General features: G+C 36.8%; 1 protein-coding gene across 3 annotated transcripts; it reads left to right on the top strand.

Annotated features, from left to right (window-relative positions):
• On the top strand, window positions 1–27,471 carry 5-HT1B (5-hydroxytryptamine (serotonin) receptor 1B). 3 transcript variants are annotated; one of them, XM_036367691.2, is made up of 11 exons: window positions 1–1,166; window positions 4,758–5,674; window positions 12,888–13,021; window positions 13,403–13,512; window positions 18,521–18,710; window positions 18,823–18,963; window positions 21,856–22,077; window positions 23,105–23,678; window positions 23,857–24,465; window positions 25,536–25,691; window positions 26,361–27,471. In XM_036367691.2, the coding sequence occupies exons 2-8, from the start codon at window positions 5,170–5,172 to the stop codon at window positions 23,609–23,611; spliced, it is 1,809 nt and encodes a 602-aa protein (XP_036223584.2). In that variant the 5' UTR covers window positions 1–1,166; window positions 4,758–5,169; the 3' UTR covers window positions 23,612–23,678; window positions 23,857–24,465; window positions 25,536–25,691; window positions 26,361–27,471. The 3 variants fall into 3 exon arrangements, with proteins under 3 accessions (XP_036223584.2, XP_014085814.2, XP_036223585.2); XM_014230339.3 differs by having other exon boundaries at window positions 24,574–25,691; XM_036367692.2 differs by lacking the exon at window positions 25,536–25,691.
• Window positions 27,472–27,504: the final 33 nt, after the last annotated feature.

Here is a 27,504-nt window from a genome sequence, read left to right as displayed (position 1 = left end):
CCAGCAGCGGCAATGAAATGAAAAGTTTCGGATCTTTGCAGATTCGCAATCAACACTTGGGCGGTAAAAAGGAATTGTATAGTTCGAAAAGTGCGTTCGTTTTGTGGAGTACATTTTGTAGACTAGCTTTATAAGAGAACAGCAGAAATATTTAAGAGCGTTTTTACTTCGAAATTCGAACATATACGGAAAATTCTCAGAGCGGCATACGAAATGCGCTCTCTCGAGCTGAGAAAATCAAGGCTCCATGCGTTTGCGTCAAGTGGAAAAAACTCTACAAAACAGAACAGCTGAGTGTCAACGGTGTGAGTTCGTGTGAGTGTGTGTAACAGCTGTCAGTTGGCCACAATAACTTTTTCAACAATAGCAACATCGACAACAGCAACAGCACAGACGCACAATTGAATTGAGTAGACGCGCAGTTGGTCTGACGTTCAGCACGAGTTGAGGTGAATAAATCGACAAGAAGTATCGCCGCCAGCCAATTCACACGGTCGCTTGAACGGATGCTCGCCCGCTCGGTCGCACAGCCCCAGATATTTACATATTTAAGGGCATTATTTGCATTTTGTGGTATTTCCATTTCATTTCATGCATTCTTCCATTGTGCTGTTTGCCAAAAGCATTCGCGCGCTAAACGCACGATGTAAAGCTGGAAAACAAGTTGCTGATAAAATCAATTCGCGGCCACACCGACGCGGTGCCGATGGTTTCGTACAATAAGCAAATTTAAGTGTTTAATCTAATCACCCATGCGACTGAAGTGCTCTAGAATTGTTAGTGTAGCTTGCATTGATTAAGCGCATGGATGGCGCGTGCAATTGTGTGTGTATGTGTGAGTGCATGTGTAGAAAGTTGAAGTGTCTTTCAGTAAACGCGCTGACGGTTACGGTGACAACGAACCGCGGCTTCTGTACCTATACAGTCAAGGAATTGAATAAATTTAAGCCAAAATAAATTAAGCATGCGTACATATATATAATATTACTAAAAACTATACCTAAGAAATATATTCTACACAAACGGATTAGTGGAAATTCCAAATGAACAAACAAAAATCGAAATATTAGCATTCTTTCTAAGAATAAATACCAGAATCTAAAAAAGCAGTCAAAAAAATAATCAAGAGCCATTTACCGCAGCAGCTGAAGCATTAAAGCCATTAGGTGAGTACTCAACTTCAGCTTCATTAAAACTAATATTCAAGTACTTTCGTTTCACGTCCTATCATCTTTTGGTCGAGCGCTTTTGTTAGGAAATCCATTTTTCTTTTCCATGCCTAAATAATATAAATTGCCTACAAGTGAGCTCATAATAAACAATTCATTACGAACCACAATAAAATAAATGCTCAGCAGGAGCAAAAATATTTTAGAAGCATCTACCATATTAAATAATGAAAGTGAAAATGCAAGACTTTAAAAACTTAAAATTTTAAATAAAGTTATATATTCACTTTGTAAAGGGATTGTATATTTATAAAAAATTTCCAGCAATATTCAATATTTGGTATTGTTGTTCAGTTCAATTGCCCAATTAATGAATAAAAAAATGAAAATGATCTTAAAAGAAATAGTTTCTTAAATTAAAAAGTGAGTAAACTGACAAGCCATGAGGCTTAGGGGATTGCCAAAATGAATTACTATTTTGACGGCAATAAAAATATAGTTTTACGATTTGTTGTCGGCATGGACGCACACATTGTTTTGCGTAAACAAACGCTGGGAAATAAAAAACCAAAAAAATTCTTCGGCTGTAGCCATTTGTTTGTTTACGGTAATTTACATTTTAATGATTTTCTATTCGCATTCTTTGCCTTCTTTTTGACAAATCTTCTGCACAAAAAAGTGCGAGGAAATCTAAAAAATCAAAACCTTCTATACACTTATTTTTTGTTTGGTTTGCGAGATGGTTCACTGCCTAGCAGATCCCATGATTCATACGAATTTATTTGCTACCAAAACAATAAGCGTCTCAAAAACAACAATATGCGCTGACACGTACATTGTACAGACATAAACTAAAAGTCAATCGTGAATTCATAGACCGTGACCATGAATGACCAAAGCGGCGGCACAATGTGCTCGTAGTAGCAGGAGCAAGTGGAACGTAAAGATTGAGTCTTTGGTCGCTAGATCGGCATAGTTTTGGAGAAAAGCTGCACACATACATGAACAGCACCAAGCGAGGGCTCGTTCGTACAAACAAATACTGGGACAAAATTACCTACATACCGAAAATTAAATAAAGGTAAGCTCTTCAATCATTGTACGCTTGCCTTCCAATAGAAATCTGTGTTTGGCTGTCTTAATGATCTAAGCCACAATCGACGTCTTGATTTTTACATACAGCTACGCAGGTATATAGCAGGTGTTCCCTCACGCATTTCTGCCTACAATATTGTTTTACCCAACAGCAAAACCAACTGAAATTTCTTGGCCATTTGCTTCCATCTTAGAATCTTCCTCTTCACGTATTTGTACCTTAACTTGAAGGCTGAAATGTTCTAGCAGCATTTTCCAAGCGTCTATAATTTATATGTTCAGCTGAATCTTCAAAGATTTCGTCATGACCAACATGGATTCTCAGCTAAAAGTGAAAGAAACTAAGCATACAGAAGCATTTGCTTTATTTTATACGACATCTTAGTGAAAACTCTCTAACACAATAGCTTTCAAAGCATGACTCAGGTAAGACCGGAAAGAAATACGTATGATGCTATTGTGTCTCCTCAAATAAGAAGAATGGCGGAGATGCAATCAGGTTAGTGGAAAGTAAGCATTAAAGTTCTGAGAAACCGCATATAAGCTAAAGCTCTCCTTATCAAAAACGAAGCTTTTAGTATAATGATAAGAGGCATTGGCTGTGTTCAAACAAAAATTAAATGTTATTTTGGCCACTCTGGCGTATACGTAATATGCAGCCACAGTTGTGCGATTAATGTGGCGCTAAGGCTTATGGGTGTACTTTCAACTACAAATGTATATATTAAAAGACACAAGCTAGCTCTTACTTGTTATCAATTGTTTAAAATTTTAATAACACCATCCTAAATAAATGTTTTACTGATTCATCATAACATGAAATAAAGAAAGAAATACCTGTTAAATTTATATTCTTGTCGATCTGGGATTACAAGTATATATAACTACATAACTTCATATTATTTCATTAATATGTATACTGTAGAAAAACGTAAAAATTGAGTGGTGGAAAATGTATTCATCTATTCATTAGGTATAGCTATGAAAGCAAACATGAAAGTAGTCGAGAATAAAATATTAATAAGCACCCCAAGCGCTTTCGACAGCTGCTCTTGCATGCTGCTACAGTGGACCTTTTCTACAGTGCAAAACGGCAATCGAAACATATACCATAAACGGTAACTTATTAAACACATTGGTGTTTGGTGTCGCACACAAATATTTACTTAAAGAAATTTCTTTTTTTCTGTTCACAACAAATATACATAAACAAACTTGTGAAGCCTTCATGCCTACAAAATAGACTAAAAGACAATTGAAGACACTAATAACAAAATTATCCATTTTACGGTTGGAGGACTCCTTTTATACCCCAAACGGGTTATATTAAGTTTGCCACGATGTTTGTAACACCCAGACGGAAACGCCAGTCACCCTACTAAGTATATATATAATATATATAAAATTCCCATCCGTCGGTCCCTCGTTATATACGCGAACTAGTCCTCTGTTTTTGTGATATCGATCTGCAGTTTTTCACGCGTTCGTTTTCTCTTCACGCTCTAATCAATAAAAATCAAGCAACCGACGTTACCGTTTTTTCATGTTTCCTATAATGTTAATTGAAGCATAGACTTTCCACTGAACAAATATATGAGTTTCTCTAGTTTTAGGAATAAGAATACATAAGAAGATCGCAAAAAGCTAAGAATTTTCGCGGAATTACTCTCCAAGCAGTACCCACAGTGCGTGGCTTCGCAGTCCCACATGCTATCAGAGATTCACAGTTGAGGATGTCATCGTCATATTTCCAGTTGCTGTTGCACTTGTTGCAACGCAGCGGCGCAACAAGAACGGTTAATCTCTTTATACATATATGAATAAGTTTCATGCGAAAAGTGCACGCAATGTGCACTCGGGATATAAAAATGTCACCCTGTGGCGCAAAGCGGCAAGACACGAAAATCAAATCCTCAAAGCCGACAAACACACTCCGTTATACTACATACATTGCATACATGCTCCTATATGCAGTTATGCAGGCTATATACCATAGTTATATATGTATCCGTACGTATGGTCGTTTAAGAAATTTACGTGGAATTTCCAATTCACTTCGACGCGTATTTAAATATTTTAGGTAAAAACTTTTGGTAGCATTTGCTTGAGTAAAAGAGTTGTGATAGGTTCGAATATTTCAGACGCTAAAATGTAGGCAAATATTAAAGGCATTCTTCACTTTCAAAAGTCTCCAGAGAGTTATTTTTATGGTTATGTTCAAGTTTGCTAGAAAGACTTATTTTGTGGGAACTCTACTATTCATAATTAATCTACCATAATACAAATATTATTTTTGCTGGGTTCAGCTGTATTTATAAACTTTTATGGCTCGAGTATTAAATTTTCTCTACTAAATTAAATTGCATTTCCATTGAAATAAAAATCTTACCTGAGAGCTCATATTTTCTTCGAGAATCCAGTGAAGCGTTTTCTGTTCAAGGACCAGTTACTTATGTGCACCGCCTCTCTTAACGTTTACGTTTACATTTACAGATGCTGTCCATTGAAAATCATTCAACGGCAAGACTTGTCAGAGCAAATGAGAACCATGAGACGATAATAATTCAATAGCAATAAACTGCTAGACAGCATAAGGAGCTGACGTAACAAGCAACGTGAGAGCATCAATAACAATAACGCTAGCTAGTGAAAACATTTCGACGAATAAGACCACCAATAACAACTACAACTACAACAACTACTACTACTATAACTACAATAACAACAACCACAATAATATCAGTACCATTAAGAGGCAGCATTACAACTACACATTAAACAGAAGCAGCCAATTCAATCGATAGCGACTTCAGTCATCTCCACCTAGCACCAGCACTACCTCCCACAACCCCCGCACACACCCCCGCCAACACCCCCGCCAACAGGCCAGCAGGCCAGCAACAATATGCTGGGTGATATAATTTCACCGTCAATCGCAACTTGGAGTACAACGCAACACTTCTACACCGACCTGGACGTTGAGACGCCTGTGGTGCACGGCGCCGCCACCGACCTGCATGCACCACTCTTGGACAACTACGACATCTACAACAAAGTGTACAGCAATGCTACATCAATGTTGTTCGACGCCAATGAAACGAGCGCATATCAAATTGTATTGAATGGAACTAGCGGCAACTTGAGCAACAGCAACAACATTTTATTGAACCTGGGCGATGGTGGCAACACTGACGGTTTCATTACATTTAACAGCAGCGGCGGGATGCGGAATGCCAGTAACAATATTGTTGATGTGTTTATAGGTGAGCGTAATGAGTTTGATGACCAGCAACTGGATGATATTATGGGCTATGGCGATGGCTTCAGAACCCGAGATCCGACGGTGGCGATGGTGAAAATGATAGTCATGTCCATTGTGTTGGGTCTGCTCATCTTCATAACCATAATAGGTGAGTAGTTGGCGAACAAATGCATATAATACAAGTGTATGAGTGTGTATGTGTGTGGTTGATTACTTCTACACATTCATTAAGTGCTTTAGAAAAGTGTTGAGAGGTGTAGACTGCGAGTGCATCAGAAAGAATAAATTTGTTTAAGTTCATGCAAATTTTCAACTTCAGTAACTTGATATTTATATTCATATGAGTTTCCTTTGTTTAAAATGGTTAAAATAATTCACACATGCGCTGATAAGTCCTCTTGGAACTGAACTGACATAACATATATGACTTTTTTGCTAGAGATAAATATACTGTCTGGCTGATAATAGGAGAAAAGTCGTTTGCTCAGTTAGCTCTTCTCATTTCTTCTAATACTAAAGTCTGTGAGTATTCAAATTCTCAAAGGAAATTAGCGACTTCTTATCAGGTATACATAAGATCTATGCAGAAGCTTTGTGTTATTTATAAACAATAAAAATCGATTTTCTGTCAAATGCTACCACGTCACAAAACAAGCGTGTGTCACGAGTGTTGTAAATATATATTGCATAACATTTAGATTCAAACACTGTGGTTTGCGTGGCTCTTTGTGAAATTAATTAACTGAAAGCCAAGCCATTTAACACATAAAATTCAGAATTATTTCAATTAAATTCACAATAAAAGTACAAAAATACTTCGTGGTGTGTGTGTATATGAGTTTTATAGAAATATAAAGTTTCTATATATTCATTATTGTTTTATATATAAAGTAAGAAAGTACTGTATTGCTTTAGATAGTGAAGCGTTAAAGATTTCATACATTGTTAGATTTTATTGCCCAATTCCAATTGAAATACAAATCTTTTGCTAATCGTTTGCTGCATTGAAAAACAACTTTCTTAGTTCATCGCTTCGTGTGTTCTAAACTTTTATATACTTTAAATTTATGCAAAGGACTTGGCAGTATTTAAATTTATTCAATACTTCTTATATTCAATGCATTACGGGGGTTCTCAATTTGAGAAACTGCTAAACTTTTCTGAACTCAGAGTCTAAATCAAGAAATCGGAAGAAGTATATTTGTACATATGTATAATAAAATGTTTATATAAAAATTTGCATTCATTAAATTTAATTCAGCCGGCCCCAGACAGCAGAAAAGCACAACGTTTTTTTTTTGCTTTGCAGTAGTTCTATGTACATGTATACAATATTTCTTTATAATTTGCTGATTTTTGAAATGTTTTCCAAACAATTAGTTTCATTCTAGAATTCTCTTTTATTACTTTTCTACCTTATTACTGAAAATAAAAGGCATGAACCTAAATTGCTTCCTCGAAATGAAAAAGAACCTTCAAGCATAAAATCCTGGTGCAGCTCATGTTTTCTCATAACTTTATACACATATGTTTTGCTGTTATTTTTGTATACTCGTTTTGCTTTTGATTTCATGCGTAGAGCGTCAACCCTCTCCTTACAGCGAGGAAGTATAGCAATCTAAATGGAATTGCTATTTTTCATACTAAGACTTTGTTATTATATCGAATTTTAATAATATAACAGAAAATTGCTTTATGGTAATGTTATATATTCTAAGGCCCTTATATTAAATTTTTCAGCGAAATCCTTAGAGTTAAGTTTCTCAGCGAAGTATTATTATTTGTATTGCCAATTCGCTAGTTTTAATACACAATCCGTTCATGTGGTCACATATATATATATTTTTTTAAATTAATATATGAAATATTGCATAATTAATTTATAACGGCTCAACTATCAACCAGGAAAATTAAAATAATCATGAAGACGCTGTTCAAATACTCGTCGTTTCTGTTATTTATTTTATTAAGCTCTTGCATAGCTTCTAACGCAGGTTTTGAGCGCGGGAACTGAATCAATAAATTCTGTAACGGAAATGAACCTAACACACAAAGTGTGCGCAAACTGTTTGCATACTTTTAGGTGTATTTTCGCATAATTCAAATGTTCCGTTTCAATTGTAGGGAAAGCAAGTGATTCAAAAACATTTTTATATATTTTAATATTTAATAAAAGTGTAATTAATTGAAAATAAATTATTCAATATTCGGACTCATAATATTAGTAGCATTATTATTATTATTTTGGTAAATTTATCCTTTTGGAACATTATCTCGGATTATCAATGGTAATAATATTCCACTTGCATATCTTTGCTGGCGATTTCTACATCAACTTCGCTGATAAAACATCAGAGCAACTTTTCTTTCGGAAAAATTGAATTTGAAAATGAATAATGATCCACAAGAATCCACAACAAAATATTTGACCACCATTGACACGGTCTTTTCCAGATACTTAGAGGATATCAAGCCTCAAACTTATGTTTCGTATTTCAGTTACCTATAGTTTCTATGTTAAACATTTCTGAATAACGTACATGATTTGTAGAATAATAGAAATATTTTAAACAATATTAATTATCTATTCAATAAAAGAAAAAAAATGGTTTTTTTATCGATCACCACGCTCAAAAAGTGTAACTTGAACTAATATCAAAATAAAACTTGATTTAATATCAAAGAAAAACAAAAATATACTGCCTTAAAAATAAATAAATAATTATAATTGCATAAGTTGATACAAAATGCAATACAATAACTTTACTGCGGCAGTCACCGAGGGCCACACGTACTTTTTTTTATTTTATTTATTGAAACGTCAATGTTTTTGGGCTTATCAAAAGACTTTGGCCAAGATCCCGCACGAAAAAATGTCGAACCAACAGAAATATTTGTAAGTCATGAGCCATGTGACTAGTATGTTAAGTTCAAGAAGAGAGAAGGCGAAAAATTAAACGAATTAAAAAAATGTTAGAAACAAATTGGATTTACTGTAATTTACAATCAAAAATACCGGCAAGATAAATTTGTAAAAAGGACTATACCTTTTATCTCTGCTGCACTGTCGTGTTCAATGTCTCCATCACATAGCAGTCGACTATTTACTTAGATATTTACTATTTACTTTACATAGCTTCTGTTGACTGCTTTCAGTGTCTTTATTGTTTCACTTCTGCCAGACTTTTGTTTTAGCCTGATGCCAAGAAACTATTTCATGTCCTACTAGAATATGTAACAAAACCTGAAAGAGTATTATAAAATTTTTTGCACATGCGAATAATATATACACATACTCGTACATGAAACAGCTTAGGTGCTTTTTTTGTTAAAGATGAGCGACATTATGCTAAGAAAGTCACATGAGATTCTTTTCAAAAGCTTGGCTAGTTGATTTCTTCTATCACTTGGGGGAAGGTTTTAGACAATGCGCAAGACAAGTTGGGTGTTATTCGACGAAGGGAGGGTGCGTCTAGTATAAACGAATGTACATTTTTCCATTAAATTTAATATGTTATTTAGCATAGTTAGAATGAACTGATTAAGTAATATTCGCCTTTATCTGGACTGGGTCTCGTATAAACGAATGTACATTTTTCCATTAAATTTAATATGTTATTTAACATAGTTAGAATGAACTGATTAAGTAATATTCGCCTTTATCGATGAAAAACTGTGAAATATGGCGTATATTTTCTTTTCTGGTGTCTATCTTTAACGTCTGTTCAAACAAAAAATTTTAAGTGACAAGGTTTGATTTAATCTATTTACTATTCCAAACATATTTTTGAATTGGTGAATTCAGATACATTGCTTTTAATTTATTTGAATGTTTAAATATTTTTCTCTTTATAGTTTCTAAATCAGCTGTGATATTGAATACTGAAAAACAGATGGCGCTAAATCAGAGTCGCACAGGGAAATTCGAGTAGATTAGCTTCAAATCTTCTCGGTGACGAGATTAACAAGTGTCACTTTTCGTCATACAAATCTAGTAGATTAGTGAGCTAATAGGTATTCTCAACAGCCTAAAACTCGTGATTAAGTGTCGGTCGGAACATAGTATAAATCAAGCAATCACAAAATTGTCGGTTATTCAGTAAAAAATCATATACGAGAATTTCTAAGCCATATGGCGTAACACGATTGTTTGTAAAGCGCTCATATTTGCCTGATCTGAGCAGATATGCTCTGTAATTTGTTTAAGTGGATTGATGGACTGGTTTGAGACCAACCCATATGGCTCAACCCCAATCTTTCTCATGTGTATGCAACAGGAAGCATAAACTGAAAGTTAAAACAAAAAAAAAATATAAAAAAAAATTTAATTGAGGGAAATAAAAAAGAAACCCGTTGAATTCAGAAACAAAATATTATATGGATGGAATTGCCATGGAAGAGCACACAAGAATTCATAAAGTCATGAATGCACTAATAAATATGCATTTGTACGTGTTACCGGAACGCAAGATTTCAGCTTAAAATATTTCACTCATCTGAAGCTCTACCGAGTGGATACACAGGGTGTGTCGTTATGCGCAGAGGCCAATTTTAGTATCAACTCCAAGTAGAGGTAGCAGACTAATTTGAAACCGGTGTTGGTGTAACGTTTTTCCTTGATCTTCACTGTTTCTTAAAACAAAATGACAGAATAACTCTCAACTCCAAAGCCACCTACTTGCTACTCTTGCTTACCTTGAAAATTTGCCAGAAACACCCATTTCCCTTTGTCTTCAATCCATTCCGCGCAACCCTTTATATGCACATATATATCTGTGTGTAAGTGTGTGCTTGGACTGGAGGTTAGGCAAGGTTAAACTGCCATCAACTAAATGAAAACGAAAGTTTATTCATCAACACACCAATACACGCACATAATTGCATTTTTATGTGAACAAGTTTGGAGAATGCGACGGCAACAAGAGCGTCATTTGCACACAAGCCCAGATACTTTGAGTTTGGGTGTTTGTGAGCTTGTGGGTTTGCGAAGAAGTGAGAAAGTGTTGACAGCAAATCGCTTTTGAGATTACTTGTTTGCGTGCCTGCATGTGTGTGTGTATATGTGTGTGAGGGCGCCTTGTGGCAGGCTGCAATAAATAGACATGCGGGAGCATTTATGTGTGTGTCTGTGCGCATTTGTGCTGGTGGATGTATTTGCAGTGCATCGGTTGCATGTGGCATGTGAGTTGTTGCCACCTTATTTGATGTTGCATCATGTTGACTTGAGTTGAACGAAAAGTCATTAAGTGCACCAAGGTGGGCTGTGAGCGCACTAGCACAAACAAGCGGACTATTTGTCTTGATTTACACTCGCACATGGCGGCAGCCGGTGTACATACATATAAGTATGTGCGTGTTGGTGTGCATGCATTGTGTCCGACATTAAGAAGCAGTTTATTCAGAGGTTATGAGCTTCGGGTACTAAGTTATTTTTGCGTTATGAGCACAGACATAAAACGGTCGTAAAAACGTGAAAGGAATGAGTCAGTCAATGCTACAACGCTGTGTACATATACGTACGTGCATATTTTTGTTTTCTTAAATTTTAGTCACATTTATTATTTATTTATAGGGTTGGCACTATCGCGCCACTGTGTACCTTACATATAGCTGAGCACCAGAGTACTTACTTGAATTTGTAAACAGAGCCGAAACAGTGACATTCAAAATCAATTTCCTTAGCCAGCAGCTACGGCAAAGTTCACGGCTGTTTGGCGCAAAAGTGTTTACTGACCCTGGACTAAGGTTAAGTGCCAGTTGCTGTGACAACGAGCGAATGCATACAAATAACAGATATGCGAAGTATACTTACTTATTATGTAGGCAAATCGAGTAATAGAGAAATGCTAATAAAAAACATTGAGAGTGGTTTTTAAGAGTCTCTCAGATCTTTTTCATTTGACGAGGTATCCTCACGAAATTTAGAATAGATTATTATTCAAAGCAACACTATGCTCTCCGAACAAATTGTTCAGATCAGACCACTATGGCATATATCTGCCATACAAACTGCCCGGTGAAATTCAAGATAATAATCTTTTTATTGTATAATGTTTTTAATAGCTTCACCCGTATGTTAGTATACTTGTAACAGTTTGATAGGCACTGCAAAAAAATGCGCCTAAAACTATGCAGTTAAAAGCATTAACTATCCATGCACATCCTTGAAGAAAGAGAACACACCACGTGTAGCTAAAAAATAAATAAAAAATATTAAAGCAGAAAAAACTAATAAGTGCCAAATAATTATAACTAGTTATAAACTACTTCACTTTGCAGACTCAGCTGTTCATAACTACATTTTCTTACCAGATGGTAACTCTCTGATTTCGAGCAGAAATACGACAGTCTTCTGTCATTTCAAAACAGTTTTTAGTTGATATTTTCTGTAACATTTATCATTTTAATATTGTTCAAAAACTTCGTATTTTTATTTCGTAGACTTCTCTTTATGAACCAATTTACCAAAAAATTTGTCTAAGTCGGCTGACTATCTTACCAGTTCAATTTTATTGAAGAAATTCTCCTAAAGGAAAGTTTTTTATTTCGCCCGATTTTCAAGGGGTCGTGGGACTTTGAGCAGTTCAACTATCAGAAGCACATAAATTCTACCTTGCCACCTCTTTTAATGAAAAGTGAAGTATAATATTTAATGTGAGACATCATGAAAAAAATATCATTTATCACTGAAAATAAATTAGATAATTTTTAATTTATTTCAAATTAATTAAATTTATTTCGAAATTCAAATAAACTATACAGTGGGCTGAAAGAGAGATAACTCCATTTATTTTATCAATAAAAAGTAATTCAGTTTAGTTTTATTACTTATTAAGCTTCAAATAAGTACACAAATAAGAAGACCTCCATAATATTTGCACAGAATATTGCCATATTTTTACACTAATTTGATTTCCCTCTTTTTCATGCTGCGGATAATTAAACATCGCTGCATTATTCAATGCTAATAACTTCGTCAAAACAAATACAAAAATCATTAAATTATATATATAAACATCACCGTAAAATGGGGTTGCCACTTTTATTGCTCCCACTGCTGCAAATATTCCCGCAAACAAATTGGATTCACATAAAAAAATGCACGCAATAAATATCAATGCGGTCCGTAAATCCAAATTAAACTAACAAAAAATGTGGAATGTGAAATAAAATAAATGCGAATTGTGCTAATAAAAAAATGCAAATGGGAAACATAAACTTTTGGCGCCTGTGTTGACAACTATAAATTAACGGAAAATAAAACATTTAAAACGTGCCACTCGAAACAACGGTGATATATGAAACAATGCAAAAATACAAAAATTTAAATGTGTGCGTGGGTGCGCGTGTGTGTGCAACAGGCAATGTTTTTGTAATAGCGGCAATTATACTGGAGCGCAATCTACAGAATTTGGGCAATTACTTGGTGGTCTCGCTGGCGGTGGCCGACTTGTTGGTGGCATGCCTGGTGATGCCACTCGGTGCGGTTTACGAGGTAAGTGTCGCATAAACTTTGCGCAAATCGCTGTCCGTTTGCGGCAAGGGCTGGAAGAGTGAATGGGAAATCATTTAAAATTATCATTCTTTTACTCATTCACATCGCGATTTATGTATATTAATAGGGATACCTTAAAAAAACAGAGAAGAGAGCTTACTAAAATGTCTCCCTAACTTTGGCGTAATCCTTACAAAATTCAGAATATGGTGGGGTAATAAAATTTGTAAAAATAAATAAAATTTGTTTAAGAATATTGCCATGAAAAAGTTCACTCCATGTTGCCCCTCGACCAAAAAATATTTACACGCTGCGTATATAAATTTAAACAACCGTTAAATCTTTGTTTTATGTATTGTATTGTTTTTGTCTTTCATGCAGATTAGCGAGGGTTGGATACTTGGCCCGGAGCTATGCGACATTTGGACTTCGTGCGATGTGCTCTGTTGCACAGCGTCCATACTGCATCTGGTGGCGATTGCAGCCGACAGGTAATTTGCATATTTCGCCATATTCATAATAACTCATTGCAGTTGAGAGATTTTCATTAGTGACGACAATAAAGCAAATGTAAATATACAAATGAAAAGCTCCCTCCCTCCTTCTTTCAAAATGCGATTATGCATTTTTAATCTCAGGTATTCTATTCGGAAACGACCGTATATTTTTTGTTATCAATATATTAAATAATTTATAAATATTTATATATTGTGAGATGAATTCCTCATATTCGGCAACGAATCTTTTAACTTCGTGGCACAAAATAATCAATATTCATCAGCTTTCTAGTTTCGTATAAAACTATTGAGATCTATCAGCTAATGAACACATTTGTATTGCTTAAGTTAAGTTAGGTAAATAGACTGATTACTCGTTAGGCCACGATTAATCCCACTTAGGCTGCTATAGACGCTTGACCGTTGTGATGCGCAGAACTCCTATGTATGGATCGAAACGACCGTCGCATATCGACATAACGCCTAGAGCATGCCACAAATTTATTGAAGCGGCTAATATCTACTCCAGCCGATTCGCCAGGTTCGTAAAAAGTATAGCAACTGAGATGCTCCAGCCTGGGGCTGACGAAAGCTGGACAGTGTAAGAGAAAGTATCTATGTGAGCCTTGCTAAGAGATAGCAACCCCATAAGTGCTGATTGTTAACCCCCACTTGCTGAGCTCACCCGAAGCCCATAGATCGAACGCCCGGATGCACAATGAACCCCTGCTCGTTCCCATCCTGATGGAATTTGGATATGAGTGCCTTTTCTTGCAAGCTCATTTGCTTTACAATTTCCGACGATTCCGCTGTAGTCAGGCATCCAAACAAGTTTAATATGGAAATAGCTAAATACAGTGGTCTGGCATTCTGAAACAAAAATTTATTGAGAGCTCTTGACAGAAGACTTCCCCTCTAACCTTCCCCTTTGATGCATCCGTGAAAAGCTGAAGCGCAATGAAAAGCGGATTTCGGAATATCTGTCAAGGGGGCCCTTACTATGTCCAGTTTTCCAGAGTCTGATAACAACCTTCGCAGCAATGCATCTTTCCGTAATGTCCAGTGGTCTAACTCCAATGTCTACTTGATCATTGAGAGAGTTGACTACAAAACCACTCTCAATATGTTAATAGAAAGAACGTATTTATAAGTATCTCATCTAATTTTTATATCCTTGCATAAATTCATAAGTATAATACCATAGATAATGTAACTTTGAAACTTTTGCAATAATTCATTTAGCTGTGACAGCAATTTGTTTAACTCTTTAAATGCTGGATTTTCCAGTCGATAAATATTCTCAGAGTAAATATGCAGCTAAACAGCTTGGACCGGAATGTTGTGATAAAATCATATTCCATAAAACTTGCAGCTTTTTTTGTGCGGATTTTGTGATTAATCCCTTACATTTTTTCGTACTTGTACTTAGCATTTAGTAAGCAATGAGTTACCATTTTTAAAGTTCGTGCAGAAATCTTTATTTCAAAATCGTTTCAAGTTTATGTTAAAATGTTTTTTTGTTTTTGTAATTTATAAAGCCGAAAAGTATAATGGTTTGCACTCTGAAGCCTAAATGCATATTTAGCTATATTTTCCATCTTGAAAAAACATAAAAATTCAATTTATTGCAGTAAAAATATTTGAATGCGAATATCAACACTGACTAAATGGAAAGTTTCTACTAACCATAATTTATTTTTTATATTTATATTTCCGAAACAACAACATCGCATTTGTAAACTTTGCTTTATGCACTTACATGTACCATATGTATGTCCGTGTAACGGAGATGTGCAGCAGCTGAATTTAAATAAACAATTCGCCACAGTAAATACCTAAATCAGTTATTTATTTACATTTTATTATTCCATTTATTTTCATTGAATTATGAGTAATTGCAGCGACTTTATTAAAGCCATAAAGCTTAACCATCCACTTCGCTCGCCACACCCGCATGTAATTAATGTCAATCACCGAAGTCGGCCGGTTTGGGGGTGGGGCTGTGTGAGAGCAAGCGCAGATAAATCCTTCAGTTTTATTGTTATTGCTGCTACTCTCGCCTACTGCGAGTATTATAGTCGGTTGTCAACTGATTAACGTTTATGAATTTATTTTCAATTTAAAGTATTCCCGCAAGTGCGTCTTTATTTGCATTTAAAAGGAAAAACTTTAATGTCATTTTCAGTAATTGAGATATGTTTGTAATTAATTACAAATATATTCAAATAGTGGTGATATTAATTGCTGCTTGGCATATAAATACCAACGTCACTGGGTCATGTCACTCTCAGCTTAACTCCTAGGATGTTTATTATACAAATTTAATTTACTGCACCTCGGCGAATACACCGACACACACACGAATGCGCGCCTGCTCATATTTATAGCTTCCAGACACAGACACAGCTGTTCGTCGTTGTTGTCGCTGCCGCCGCGGGAAGAGCGCAACTTGGCGGCAGCACGCCGGCTGCGGCATGTAGCAATAATAGCATTAAAAATGAATAAGTGGATGAAGATACACACACACACACACATATATTTCTATGCAAACGTTAGTTTTGCGATAGACAAACAAATCGTCCGGTGGAAATTAAAATTTGTGCTTTTTTTTCATTTTTACAATATTACGGTTTTGCTCAAAATACGCTCATGGCTAATTTCAAAAGTCAAAGTCAAAGTCACTCACCTGTGCTGTCGGCTGGCTACAACAAAAACAATGTTCGCACAAATAAAGCGCTCACACACACTTATCTAACATAGATACCGTATTTTATCGGAATGCCAAAAATGTCTGTCAAACATACAAACAAACTAATACTGTGACTACAATTTGAACAATGCCAATAAATGCATAGTTGATTCCCAGCAAGCCAAAGAATTGGGTGCAAGCTGCAAATATCCACTTTAATGGACTCGCATAAATATTTATTTGCCATGAAAAGCTTGTGATCCCTCCCCAATGATGAAAATACTCTTTTTAAAATATTCGAAATATGTATTCTCACAATTAAAGAATATATAAGTTGACGCCCTCTTAATTCTTCATAACGCGTTTAAAGGGTTATTGAAATTATAATTTTTTATTTTGTTTCTACTTCAGAGTCAAAATTATTCCCAACTCTTGCCACTATAACCCTAAAATAATATAATACTGTTAATATAGGTGTACTAATTCCTATCTTGCAATACTATTTACCTAACCTACCTTAATTATTTTCCAATAGATGACTTCAGTAATTAATATCTCGCGTTGTATAAGCGCGTTAGGGTTACGCTATGCTGCGTTCGAAAGATAAGATTTCGAAATAGAAAAAACTGAAATGCTAAACATTGTACCAAATACCGTATGGCACCACATAAATCAGGCTTACAGAAAGTGAACACGGACATTTTCGAATCCCGATGAAACGGCGCAAGCGGTGAATAATTGACGTTCCGGAATGTTTTGTGTTTGATGGTATCTGCAGAGTTAATCTGCTATGAGTTAATTCAAACTTGTGCCGCCGACAATTAGATCGGCTGAAGGAAATAAACGCGCTGAAGCAGGCAAATAATGAGGAATTGTGTTACTTCAGGACACACCTGACCAAACACATCGATAGTGACGTGCCAGTAGCTCCGGGAGCTTGTTTGGGAGGTTATTCTGCATCACTATAAAGTGGACCTGGCCAAATGCACTGCGACTGTTATTTTATTTTGCCCAGAAATATCAGCATAGTAAATGATGTCAGAAATAGTGCTATAATACTCAGTTTGAACTGATATTATAGACTTTAAATGAGATTCCAAATAAAAAGACATTTGAAGTTCAAGCGACAAATGTCACCAGTCATTGAGTAAGGCGGGACTCAACTGGCAGTAGCTTTGGCTACACAGTCTTACCGTAGACTCAACTCTGGTACCACGGGGAGCAGAATGCCCTTGGAGTTCGGTTCAATCTGCTCATTGGGTTCGGCCCTTTGGGGTGTATCGTGGTGGCTGTGGTTTAAACCTAAATGCTGGAAGAACTGAATTTTAGTTCGTAAAAAAGAAGTTGCACAAGCAACTGGGTTTCGTACTCGAAAACGGAAGAGGTTTTAGGTCGGCCTCGAATCTTACCAAGATGGTCGGTGTGCCCCTACACACTGGCCACTGGTAACCAAATAATACTTGCAAAAATCTCGTATTATTTGGGGCGCTTATCAACGCATTGTTTTGATACGTTGTGCTTTGGAGCACCGGGTAAGGCCGTCGACGGCAGGTACTCACGTAAAACATACCGGACGTTGTCCCACTGAGTATTGACTGACATTGCCATAGTAATTATTTAAATGTCTTCAGAAGCATTGTAGTAGTTAGTATATCTTTATGGCACGAGTTTGGTTTACTAGGTAATAATTTGATTATTTTTGCTTATTGACGTGATGAGCTATCTGATTTATTGTTTTTTGGTGTTGATGTTCCAAAGCCAAAACTAATTTGAAATCAAAACTAATTTACTGAATACAATCAACAATCCGTGTGGGTGTGGCATAATGCGCTGTCATTACACATATATACACACAAAATAATTTGTTGATTCGCAAACACATGAAAAGGCACTTACCAAGCTATTGTTGTTAATCACTCATACAATAGCCGATATATTGATTTTACTTTCACAAGGGAAGGCTGGTTTTTGCCTGTGGGTAAACTTGAGTCTGGAATTGCCGATTACGACTGCAAAAATGACACTTTAAATCACATGGAAGGAACATAGTTAGGACGAGAGTTGTGCTCCTACTCATAGCAAAGTTATGAGATGAGAATAATGGTGTATTAGCCTGGCTAAAGTAGTCTGCTATGGTAAAACCTAATTGACAGCACGTAACTTCAAAACGGTAAACGAAGGCAGTTACTGGCAATTGAATTAAATATTATTATTTTGGGGCATCAAGAAAAGCAAAATTCTCAATTACTTACGGAAACTACTATATTTAACTTGCCTTATACGTCATTTTTTATTTCTTGTTCTTCTTTTCAGATACTGGACTGTAACGAATATAGATTATAGCAACGTGCGCACACGAGGTCGCGTCTTCTGCATGATTTTTTGCGTCTGGTTTACAGCGCTCATAATCTCGTTGGCTCCGTTGCTCGGCTGGAAGGATCCGGATTACATGCAACGAATCGAAAGACAAATTTGTATGGTGTCACAGGATGTGGGATATCAGGTAAACGCGAGCACTTCTCCAAAACCAGAAAATTTGTAAAACTAATATTTTATAATAATAAAATATTCTGCTATAAATAATATTGTTTTCCAATTATTTGTTTCACTTTTAGATTTTTGCAACATGTTGCACATTTTATGTGCCACTTTTGGCCATATTGGCGCTCTACTGGAATATCTACAAAATCGCACGCAGACGCATCCAGCGACGCATCCAACAACGCCCACTCCCTGTGGCACCTAGTCACAATCAGGTAAGTGCCACCGGCCAGTAGTCTGCAACCACCAGCGTTGCCACCTCTGGCTAATAGTTTTTTGTGCGTATTTTCACTTTACTGTTGCATGTCGCCGCCGGCAATCGATTGAGTGGTGGTCAATAGGCAATCGTTTTAGAGCTCTTAATGGCATTGCAAGAACACAATCAATTTACAGTCGCCTCCACTCCAACCCCCGTCCCTCCGCTTTGGCCGGCAACATTTTGCCTCCAGAGTTGCACACAAAATGTAGCTGCAATCAATTGACGGCACCTACAGCTGGCTATTCATCATATGCTCTACACCCACTTTGTGGCGGCCACTGTTCGCAGGCTTTTAATGAAATTGCCCGTGACCCAATCTCATAGACCCAGTCATTGGCATTTGCAGCAAATTGAAAGCGTTCACCCATTGCATCGCTTGGTGTCTGCCACTCTTTCATTGCGGGTCCATATGAGCAGCAGCGCGTGTGAGTCGAGATAGGCGTCTCTAGGCATTACCGTTGTATGATCAACATCTATAAACATAGTTGAGAGCAAACATATACTCTGGAAAAAATGTACACAAATATAGGACTATATTTACTTCATATGCATTTTGCGAAAAAGCAACAACAAAATTACCCGCTATTGAATATGCAATGAAATGACAAATATGTGTTTTCATGGCTAACGTTTGAACTCGCTTTGGCCCATACCGACAGAGTGCATGCTCTTTGCAGTCTCCGAAGCCAATCAACGCCCTTTCATTTGTGTAGTAATTGCTTAATTAAGTAAATGACAAATCGGCGACAAGTTTCACGCCTTAATACTATCCGAAACCTCAAAAGAGGTCAATCAAGAAATAGCGATATTTTATGGTACAAAATAAAGCTTAAAGGCGAATTCATATCCGAGAACCAATTCTAGGGTATAACCACGGCTACTTTCTACCATTTTAGGTCTTCTCAGCTTTTTATCTTTCCAATAGATTTCTCAAGTCGGATTAAACATATATAAGCCCTACAACCACGTATGCTATAAATATTTGCTATAGTACAAGATTTCTTCATCTGTTGACTGGTCTCCGGCATTTTCGATTTCCTTGAGGGTTCCAGTCTACCCTTGTTTCGGTAATATTGACGCAAAGTATGACCGATCCATTTCGATTTACGACGTCGAATTTCTATATGAGCCGGCAGCTGTTTGCTTTTGGTTCAGACGTTATCATTGCTACGTACTTGTATAATAGCACTTGGTCATAGTCTTTCCAAGACTTCTCCCAGCCATATAAAACAAAAAACTTCACGCTTCTTATATTCTTATTATAATATTTATTATTTAATTTATTATATTCTAATCCAATGATAAAACGTCAACTTCGAATCCATTCACACCGCGTTTTATAAGCAACCTAAAAATTGTGATAATAACTAAGCAATTATTCAGCCCACTTAGAATATATTTATATGTATTTGAGAGTACCAGCGCATTTTCCATGTACATTAGCCATAAGTAGTCATAATAGAACATAAACATCAATCTTATCTGCCGCTTAGGCAAACACCGATAAACCGAGGCGAGGAGAGAAAGTCGTTAACCTAGAGAAAGGAGAAAACCAAAACATATATACACAGTAAGCACTTTTTCAACTCGGCGTATTGAGAACGCTGGAGAAACGGAAGAAATGCGAAAATCGGAACCACAATACTTTGCCAACATCTGCAGCGTAGTTTTTATTGTCTACATCCCTTTCATTTCTTCATTTTGTATTCTCCTTTATGTGCATCCTTAAGCACCCTTCTGTCTGCACACACACACACGCGGACGTTTTTGGAAAGTGCTCGAGCAGGCACCTGGCGGTATCCCCTTTGTTATTCGCCAAACAAATAAGTTTGTATGCATTACTAGCCTATTCACATGCAAAGTGCAAACAGATCTCATAAATTAGTAAAAGTACACTCAACAGCTGTGCCGACACGTTGCCAAAGAGCGGCGAGTGAGAGAAATGCAAAAAATAGAAACATTCGCAAAGGAGCCGAGATGAAAACATTAATGCTTGAGTGGCACAAAAGAAGAAATAAGGCGAGAAGAAGGCGATTTTTTCGAGAAGTTTTTCAGCAATATCTCTCTGCTGCAGCAACAGACAATTGCCCGGTTATTGCTTATGTTGTTCTGCGCTCAATGAGGCTTTTTATCGTTTACGCTGACTCTGCCTCTGCCTCTGCCTCTCACTTTATGTGTGTGTGGCTCGGCATGTGTATTTTTTGTTTTTCATGCATTCGGCGCTTACAAAGCCATCTACATATGTTGGTGGATGCTTTCTTATTTCGGCAAGTGTGTCATTAAGTGAAGTAATGATGCCACTTCAACGGGGTGCATTAAGAGGCTTGAGTATGCACTCAGGCAAGCAAGTGTCGCTGTGTGCGCACTTTCGCACATAGTTGAGCTTAAGCAAAGGAATGCAAATATGTACATACTTTATGCAGAGCGTAAGTAATTTTCTTAACACCAGAGCCGAAAGTAGTGTGAGAATATGCGAAAATATAGCTCAGCGGAGTGGGCAAGAATGAAAAGTGAAAGATCTGGCTGTAGCTGTAATTCGAGGCTTAAGCGCTAAGTAAAAAAGTAATGTACAATCAGAAGTCTTTTCGTCTTCGTTTGCCTGCATGAATGATTTATTTTGTTTGTCTGCCGCATGAGCAGCTGCGAAATATTATCTTCGTTTTCGTTCCATCTTTTTATCGCAAGAAAATAATGGCAGTCATATCCCACAGGAGCTGCCGAATGAGCTTAGTACATACAACCAAGTGTTCTCCACTCTGTCTGCGCGAATCGATAATTTAATACGCTAATGCTTTGAGTCTATTAAACTTTTTTCACTTTCCACTGTTCTCATTCTCATCTCTTTCAGAAAAGCTCCTCCGCTTCGATGCAACGCAAACGTAAGCACCTAAAAATATGCTTTGGCAAGACGGAACAGAACGCGGTCGTCGTCGCTAATAACATGGAAACGAACGTCGGCAACTCGCTTAGCATCAGCAACATGCGCGAGGAGACCGAGTATAGCACCAGCAACTTTGATAGCAAAAGTCACGCAACCGAGGTGACAACGGCGTCGGGGGAAGCGGAAGAGGTAAGCGTTCTTAAAATATTCAACCAATATAACAGTAACACATTCAAATTCAATAATCGGGATTGTATTAGAAACATGCCGATGAAGTCATTAAAAAATAAGTGAAAAAGTTATGCTCTTGACTTCATACTAAGCTATTGCCAGCGACTTGAGGATACGTATTTTAACTAAGCGGAGCGCTAATAAATAATATGTCAGTAAATTATATATTAAATGCGTGGATAAAAGGCATCTGTTGTTATGCAAAATCAAACAAGCAAAAGTATGGCATATCGTTATATATGCAGGTAAAACTCGGTCTATGGTAAACATTACTAATAACCCGTGGGCAAGAAATACCTATATACTGTTACATGTAAGAATTTATCCACCAGCAGTTCGAATGTTAGACCATTTGGCTTGTTGATGACCGTCGCGTTCCGAACGGCTAACTATCACTAGATATGCAAGTTTTTGCTGCTAAAGCATTTTTTTATGTAAAAAAACGCTAAAAGAGCTGCTAGTGCAAAATAAAACTCTGCCATATATTATATGTACGTGATAGCGTAAGTTACTCCTGTTTGCCTTTACCTGAAAATGAAAATGTTGCTCGAAATCAATGTTGAAGTGTTTAAACATTATTATTTTTTAATTCTAAAACTATCTTTAAAAAGAGCAACAAAGCAGAGTACTAACTCAGTTCTAGAACTACGACTGGTCATCTAGCTCCAGGAATCCTGATGCTCTTTATATAGATAAGGTCTCTATACAAAGAAACTAATCAATTGAAAGAGCAAGCAAGAATTGTCAAAATTTGCACTCGGAAACTTCTTTCTATGAAACACTCGGGGTTGAATAAGATGTTCCCCAAGAAAGAGGAGTTTTTTCTTCTTTGAAGATGTCATTTCACCACGAAAATAACTTTTAGCTTTAATTTATTTATTTTATATTTCTAATCGAGTTTAAAACTTCATATATAAAGTTTAATATTCGCGTATCTTTTAAGAATTTTTTTTATGTAATTTTCACTTTGCTCCCTACTAAACAGTCTCAAATCTCCGCTATTGGTGAAATCTCCACAGTCTCGCAAGAGGTGGCCAGCACTGCGCACCAGCAACAATCGATCGCAATTACGTTAACCACATCAGCACAGGACTTGGCTATCGCTGGTACAAACCCGCCCACAGCCGGCAAGGAAGCCAGCTCAACCAACAAGCTGCTCTCGAGCATACCAAATCCGTACCACAAGCTGGCTAAACGCCGTCAAATGCTCGAAGCGAAACGCGAGCGCAAAGCCGCTCAAACATTGGCCATCATCACGGGCGTCTTCGCCATCTGCTGGCTACCGTTCTTCGTCATGGCGCTCATGTTGTCGCTCTGCAAAGAATGCAACATCAGCGCCGCACTCACATCACTATTTCTCTGGCTGGGCTACTTCAACTCGACACTCAACCCGATCATCTACACCATATTCAATCCAGAGTTCCGACGCGCCTTCCAACGCATTCTCTGCGGACGCAAACGCACGCTACCCAGCCGCAGCGGGAAGATTTGATTCTGAGAGTAGTTGAGTAGCGTGGTCGTTACTTTTGTATCGCCACGCTACAACACATGCAAACGAGGTGAGTCAAGTGCGTCCACATGCTACACTGCCTCGCAAGTGGCTCTGAAGTAGTTGTCCTACAAGCACTCTGTCTGTTGCATAACGGCATGTGCACATAAACGCATATTTGAAAAACTAAAAAAGCTGGAGTCGGCTTAACTCAGTCATTGTTTGTGTTGCTCACTCATGTTTTGCAGATACTAACCGAACGGAGCATGCAACTGAAATACACAGCATGTAATAACAGTAAACACCAACAACAAAAAGAGTAACACCATCCAACCAATCCCCGCCCAGTGATTCCATTGATGTTGCACATCTTCCTCGCCGGTTGATTCACAAGAAGTACACCAAAGCAAGCAGCGAAAGCAAACAAGCAAACAAACAAACAGACGAAAGTCAGTAAGAAGTGGCAAATTCACCTATGGCAACTCGTGTAGAGTAGCGCTGTCGCCCGCCATGCCCTTGCGACATTTCAGCAAACTCGCCACCACACCCGCAACCGCACTACCCCAACCACGCACACACGCAGCGCCATCGATGCACTCGCGTGTAATTCCCTCCTTATGCAAATAACAAGCAACGAAGAACTTTCCGAGCATATGCGATACACAAATACCACTTGAGAATGTGATGTGACTAGAATGAAAAGTACATGCGGTTGGGTGAGTGTGTGTGTGCAAATATGGCACTTCCGCTGCAAATAAACACACAGCTGCCGCACATTCACCCGCGCGGATGCTTCGAGTTGTAAGTGTTTGCTCATGGAAGTGAACTCGCCTGGAAATTTGGCAGCAATTTCTTTGGTAAGTAAATATATAAGCAAATAAAGCGATGTTGCGGTGAGTAATTGACTTTTTTGCTCCTGTTGTGACAATTTTTCCTAATTTATTTTAAATAAAAAAAAATTAAAGTTTCATCATTATGGTGGATCAAGTGCGACATTGATAACTCAGTTGGGAATCTTGTGGTGTCATGGTGACTTCACAGCAAATCGAAATTAATTGAGTGTGAAGCGGAGATTTTCAATCAGCGAGACTCCCAGTCCATAGGAAACGTCAAAAATGCTTTAGGAAAGAATGTTCGATATAATTGAACAGCATTTTGTTCCGCACTATTGGATATAAAAGTGGTTCCAAGGCCAATAACGAATAAAGCCCAATAACAGTCATACGAAAACCTTCCGAAAAGTATATTTAAAGTCTTCATTTTGGAATTAAACATTGAGTGGGTCATGTTATTTAGAATATTCTGTTGGTTGTTTCAATAAAGAAAACCTTTTGCAGTAGGCAATATTTAGATCTTGTTGTAGTAGATTCCGGCAAAATGCAACCCTATTTTTTCCTAAAACGATATCATGTTAGCAAAAAAAAAAGAAAAATTATGTTTGCATTTTTATAGCTCACGAATATGATATATGTACATCAGATAATAAATGCTGATTTGGCAATATCTCGACCCATGCGCCAGCTAGCGGAGTTTTATATTCTTCTCACAAGTGTAATCAATAAGCAAGCTCTGATCGAACGCTATAATTTATTTGTTAGCTTTGGGAAGACTCACTTGATTCCACAAAAGCTATTTCTTCGTTGTTGATTCACTTTCTCTACTTTTATTTCAATATTTTCTGTGAATTTACAAAAATTGGTCAGTAAACTTCAATTCCCCCCCAATTTGTAAGAGTAAATTTATTATGCGTTATAAAATTAATATTATTATTGACTTTGCTTGAAATGTAGTTAATAGTTATAGTTTAACATAACATTTTAACAAAACATAATTAAGTAGTTCACTTGAGAAATTTGATAAATAAAATCGAAATGTGTTAAACAAATACAATACAAGTATAATAGCTTAATATGTTAATTTGTTGCAGTTTAAGTTTATTAGCGCACTCGACCATAGGAAATCGTCCAACCGACAGACAACGGCCAAGCACATGTAACTTGACAAGCAATAAGCACACACACACATACAAACACCAACTCACCGAATTTGTGATTTGATAGCAACTGAAGTTCGATACTTAAAGGTAAATAAACCGCTCGTCACCGCCAAGCGGCGAGTTCAGCAGCCAGTCATTTGGTTGCAGTGGCTGTTGCAACTGTATATATTTATTATATAACATTATATGTATGTAAGTGTGTGTGCGTGCAGTGCCATTTTGTTTATTTTTGCTACATGAGCCAATTTCATTTCCTTATTTGAGTAAGGGAACGAATGAATAGCGCGAGTCGTGAGCGGCGCTGTGACTGTGTGCCTGTGTGTGATTGCTGAAAAGTTGGCTTTCTCGGCGGTGGTGCACAAAGTTAATTAAAACTGCATTTTGTGTCCTCACGAAAACGGGAAACCAACTTGAGCACATCAGCACACATCCATTCGCACACACATACGAACACACTCATGTTCACTGCCGTTTTGTGGCTGCCACACTCTTTTACAGCGCTACGCGCATCTCAACTCAATTTAGCGTTTGTGTGCAAATATAATCTGCACGCATGTATGAGTGTATATGTGTGTGTGTGTGTGAGTGTGTTATATAAGCATGTGTATGTAATCTCATTAACCCGAAAGTAAATAACGCACTTGGAAGATTTTGGTGTTAATTAGGTCTCCAATACTCTCTACCTCTCTTTCGCTGCCCTTCTGCACTGCCTCGACATGTGGCAACCCGCTCACCCGCTCATCCTCCGGCCAACAGTTGAATAGCTACAGCGCGCTGACAATCTGGACACAAGTCACATGTCCCAGCCATCTTCCAAAAGCCAATTAAAGGATTTTTCGTCATTAAATGTACTTTTGTTACAGACACATATATATAGCGGTGGCACATATGTATGTATACACAACTATACATACACCATATATGTACAAGTATACAATATATAGAGAGAAAATCAACTAACAAATATACTTGTAAGTAAGTATATAGTTTCTAGTGGCATAAGTTAAGTGAAAGTAAACGATACGCTTTTAAAGAGACACAAAAACAAAGTTTTAATAGTATTTAGAATGATTTACTACGTTTTTTAAGAACTCGAAAAGTCTTCTGATAGTCTTGGGAACACCTATATACATATATTTACTTATAAGTGGACATTAATTGAACCAATGTGTATAAATGGAACTGTACTGTAAACTTAAGTACTTAGTTGTGCATTCGCAAATCAAAAATCAAAAGTGTTTATAAATTCGTATGTGTAAGTAGATGTAACAGTGATTGTTAGTACATATGTTTAAGGCATTGCGTCATATTAATCATATAACTGTACATATATATGTGTATATACAGGCAAAAGTTAAAACTTGAAATATTTTTCTGCAATCAGCCATTTATTTACTCTACAGATGTATGTGTGTAGGTTACCACATAATCATTTATGTATTGTGCACTCATACATAGTATGTAAATGTATATAAGGCTTAGTTATCGCAATCGCATTTCTATTATATGTATGTATGTTCACAATTTGAATACGCCTAAGTGGATTAGTGTGCTAAGTTTATTTTTCAATTTTGTTGCGAGCAATGTATTCCCATTGAAAACGAGATTTTGTGGTCCTATTGTAAACGTGTATAAACCCATTGAACATTTGTATATCCCGGGATTGTTAATAACTTTGTAAACAGATTAAATGTAGACGGATAGTTTATCCATGCTCATAGAGCGTTTTGAGGGTATATTTTTTCAGCTAAACTGATCAAATGAATTCACAATTGCAACAAAACCATAATAATAATATTAATAACTGTAACTAGAAATGCTGGCAATATATAGATTTGAAAATAAACTGTCTATAAAAAAAACTGAATCACTTTTGGTTTCATTTCATTCGCGAAAATAA

Source organism: Bactrocera oleae, chromosome 4 (assembly GCF_042242935.1).
Source record: "Bactrocera oleae isolate idBacOlea1 chromosome 4, idBacOlea1, whole genome shotgun sequence".
Lineage (NCBI taxonomy): Eukaryota > Metazoa > Arthropoda > Insecta > Diptera > Tephritidae > Bactrocera > Bactrocera oleae.
This window is presented reverse-complemented; position numbering and strand designations above follow the sequence as displayed.

Excerpts from the sequence above, each read along its gene's own strand:
- 5-HT1B (XM_036367692.2), top strand. The coding sequence starts at position 5,170 with ATGCTGGGTGATATAATTTCACCGTCAATCGCAACTTGGAGTACAACG. Across the intron at positions 13,513-18,520 it reads GTGGCGATTGCAGCCGACAG|ATACTGGACTGTAACGAATA; the intron begins GTAATTTGCATA and ends TCTTCTTTTCAG. Across the intron at positions 22,078-23,104 it reads CGTCGGGGGAAGCGGAAGAG|TCTCAAATCTCCGCTATTGG; the intron begins GTAAGCGTTCTT and ends CCTACTAAACAG.